The sequence below is a fragment of the Aphanomyces astaci genome, assembly GCF_000520075.1.
Source record: "Aphanomyces astaci strain APO3 unplaced genomic scaffold supercont1.38, whole genome shotgun sequence".
Classification (NCBI taxonomy): Eukaryota; Oomycota; class Saprolegniomycetes; order Saprolegniales; family Verrucalvaceae; genus Aphanomyces; species Aphanomyces astaci.
In genome coordinates, this window is record NW_009798301.1 from 168,080 (window position 1) to 168,844 (window position 765).

The 765-nt window shown below is 55.9% G+C and overlaps 1 protein-coding gene across 1 annotated transcript; it reads left to right on the plus strand.

The window, feature by feature from the left end:
• Positions 1-56: 56 nt before the first annotated feature.
• Positions 57-765, plus strand: H257_12062 (hypothetical protein; the record flags this gene model as incomplete). The annotated part of the gene is made up of 4 exons (XM_009839171.1): positions 57-276; positions 339-454; positions 506-586; positions 640-765. The coding sequence occupies 4 exons, from the start codon at positions 57-59 to the stop codon at positions 763-765; spliced, it is 543 nt and encodes a 180-aa protein (XP_009837473.1).

The window sequence follows — 765 nt, forward strand, 5'->3', positions numbered from 1 at the left end:
CGAGCGCGACGCCGGCGCCTCCGTCGGACTGCATCAAGTCCTACAAGTGCGACGTGATGCTGCACAAGTCGTGCGTTGCCAAACGTGACCGCCCGCCTGCGATGTTCCCCACACTGCCGCCCACGGGTGTGTTTGGCGACTGCGGCCGCCACGCATCGACTCCAGTGCCGGCGCATTTGAAGTCCAAGCTCGCGATACATGACATTGTCCTCGTGTTGGAATTCGCAAGTAACGTGTTGTCGATGCAAACGAAGGCGTACAAGAGCAACCAAGTACGTCTGGATAACGCATAGAAATCCTCATTGATGACTTCTCGCCATGATGACGTGTCCTTCGAGCCGAAGCGGCCGACGGCGGGGCCCAGGTGGTCAGCGTACACTTGCTTTCGTGTGGATCGGTGATTTCTGTGCCAGGCCACTGCGTGTTGCGCTTGGACGGGCACTATTCGTTGACTGTACGAATAGTGACATGTGCAGACACTTGTTCAATGCTTGGCTGTGTGTAGTCCGCATGCATGACGAGCCACGCCCATGCGGAATGGAGCATTCGACAGACGATGACGAACGACGCGTTGACTACGGCGGAGGTGGGAGCCAAGAGAGCTGACAGGACGACGTTTGACTAACGTGATGTATGTAGAAAACAGAATGCATCATGGCGTTCCAAGACTTGCCAAACAACTCAAGACGAAATCGGGCCAACGCGGACACGACACGTGGAAATTGTCGCCGCAGCCATTTCACAAACTTGACACGCGCCGTTTAA